Source organism: Amphimedon queenslandica, unplaced genomic scaffold (genome assembly GCF_000090795.2).
Source record: "Amphimedon queenslandica unplaced genomic scaffold, v1.1 AMPQUscaffold_4312_Cont23707, whole genome shotgun sequence".
Taxonomy (NCBI): Eukaryota; Metazoa; Porifera; class Demospongiae; order Haplosclerida; family Niphatidae; genus Amphimedon; species Amphimedon queenslandica.
In genome coordinates this window covers 1-1,511 of record NW_003555374.1, presented here as the reverse complement: position 1 = coordinate 1,511, position 1,511 = coordinate 1, and the positions used below count along the sequence as shown (strand labels likewise).

Sequence of the window (1,511 nt, the reverse complement as noted above, 5' to 3'; positions counted from 1 at the left end):
GCTCCCCCATGCGAAAGAAATAAAGAAGGCCGTGCAAGCCACGGCCTGGAAGAGCTGGTTCTTGAGACCGCCTCCCCCCGGCTGGGCCCATCTGATCATTAAGTCTCTCATGATAGAGGCTGTTATAGGGAGTCTGACCCTGTGTGCAGAGCCTTGGGATCTCCTGATGCCCCTTGTAACGTAGTGGAGCCAGGGCCAAGAACTGAGGGGAGGGGCTGGCAATCCAGCTGAGATCTGGAAATGCCTTAGGGCTGAGAGGTAGGCTTGGATGGTCCTAGCCTGCAGCCCCTGATTTGCAAGAAAGGCAGCAAACAGACATAGAGTGTGCTCAGAAAGTGGCAGTGGGGTGATGTTACATTCTGCACAGAAAGATAAAAAGCGTCTCTGAGCCGTGGCATATGAAGAGGCCGAGCTGTCAGCTAGACCCTTTCTAAAGAAGCCCTGAACAGCTCCTTCCAGTGTGTGGAGGTCCACTGTAGCTTGATGTCGAGGAGCATTGACAGCAGCGAGCCTGGGATTGGAGAGGGGGATTTGGGAGCCTGGGGGAAAACAGAGAGAAACTCATTAAGTTTGTTTCTGGAGAGGGCATCCGCTGCTCGATTGCGTTTGCCTGCTATATGCTGAGCTCTGTAGCTTATATTGTAATGAGCTAGGAAGAAGAAGAGAGAGCGTAGGAGGTGGGACAGAAAAGGGTCCTTTGCTGAGCGAGTGGCGAGAGCGCTCACCACTGCTTGGTTGTCCGAGTTGAGGCATATTTGGGAGTCCTTGCACTGGGGCCCCCAGATGGCTATAGCTACCACTAAGGGAAAAAGCTCCTTAGCGGCAATATTCACTTGGCTCCACTCTGATGGCCACTGAACCTGGAACCAAAAGCAAGGCCCCTCCAAGAATGCACCACAGCCCCAGGAGCCGGAAGCGTCCGCTGTGATCACTGGTCCTATGGTTCTAGTTGGGAATAGGCCAGTGCCATTCCATTCCTCCATAAAGGCCGACCACCAAAATATGTCGGCTTTACAGCCTGGGCTAAGCCTCGTAAAGTGAGAAGCCCGTTTGAGCTCCGACTTGGCATCTATCAGTTGCCTTATAAACGGTCTTCCTGCAGGAACAACCTGAGCTGCATCCGAGAGGAGGCCCACCAAGACATCGAGCTGATGTTTTGTCACTGACGACTTCTTGGTTGCCTTTACCCTCCACTCTTCTATGATTCCTTTGAGGCGGAGTAGCTTGTCTCTTGGTAGGCGGAGCTCCCTGGATACTGTATCTATTTCTATGCCCAGAAAAGTGAGAGTCGTAGAGGGGCCTTCCACCTTAGAGGGCTCCACTGGCAGGCCCAGGCGGGTGGCCAGCTCCACTGCTGACGAAAGATCTCGCAAACCCGAAGATGCGTCGGGAGCCCAAAAAAGGGGTAGGGTCTCAAAAGCGGACGGACGGACGGACCCGCCCCGCCCGAAAAGGACGGACGGACGGACGGACTGATGCGGACCCGACAGGACCATAAATATCCATGTACA

The 1,511-nt window shown here is 54.2% G+C and overlaps 1 protein-coding gene across 1 annotated transcript; it reads right to left on the bottom strand.

The window, feature by feature from the left end:
* Window positions 1–244: 244 nt before the first annotated feature.
* LOC105316169 (uncharacterized) lies at window positions 245–1,366 on the bottom strand (the record flags this gene model as incomplete). Its single annotated transcript, XM_011410979.1, has 2 exons — window positions 245–539; window positions 611–1,366. Coding segments are annotated over 2 exons (1,051 nt in total), but the record flags the coding sequence as incomplete, so codon positions are not given.
* Window positions 1,367–1,511: the final 145 nt, after the last annotated feature.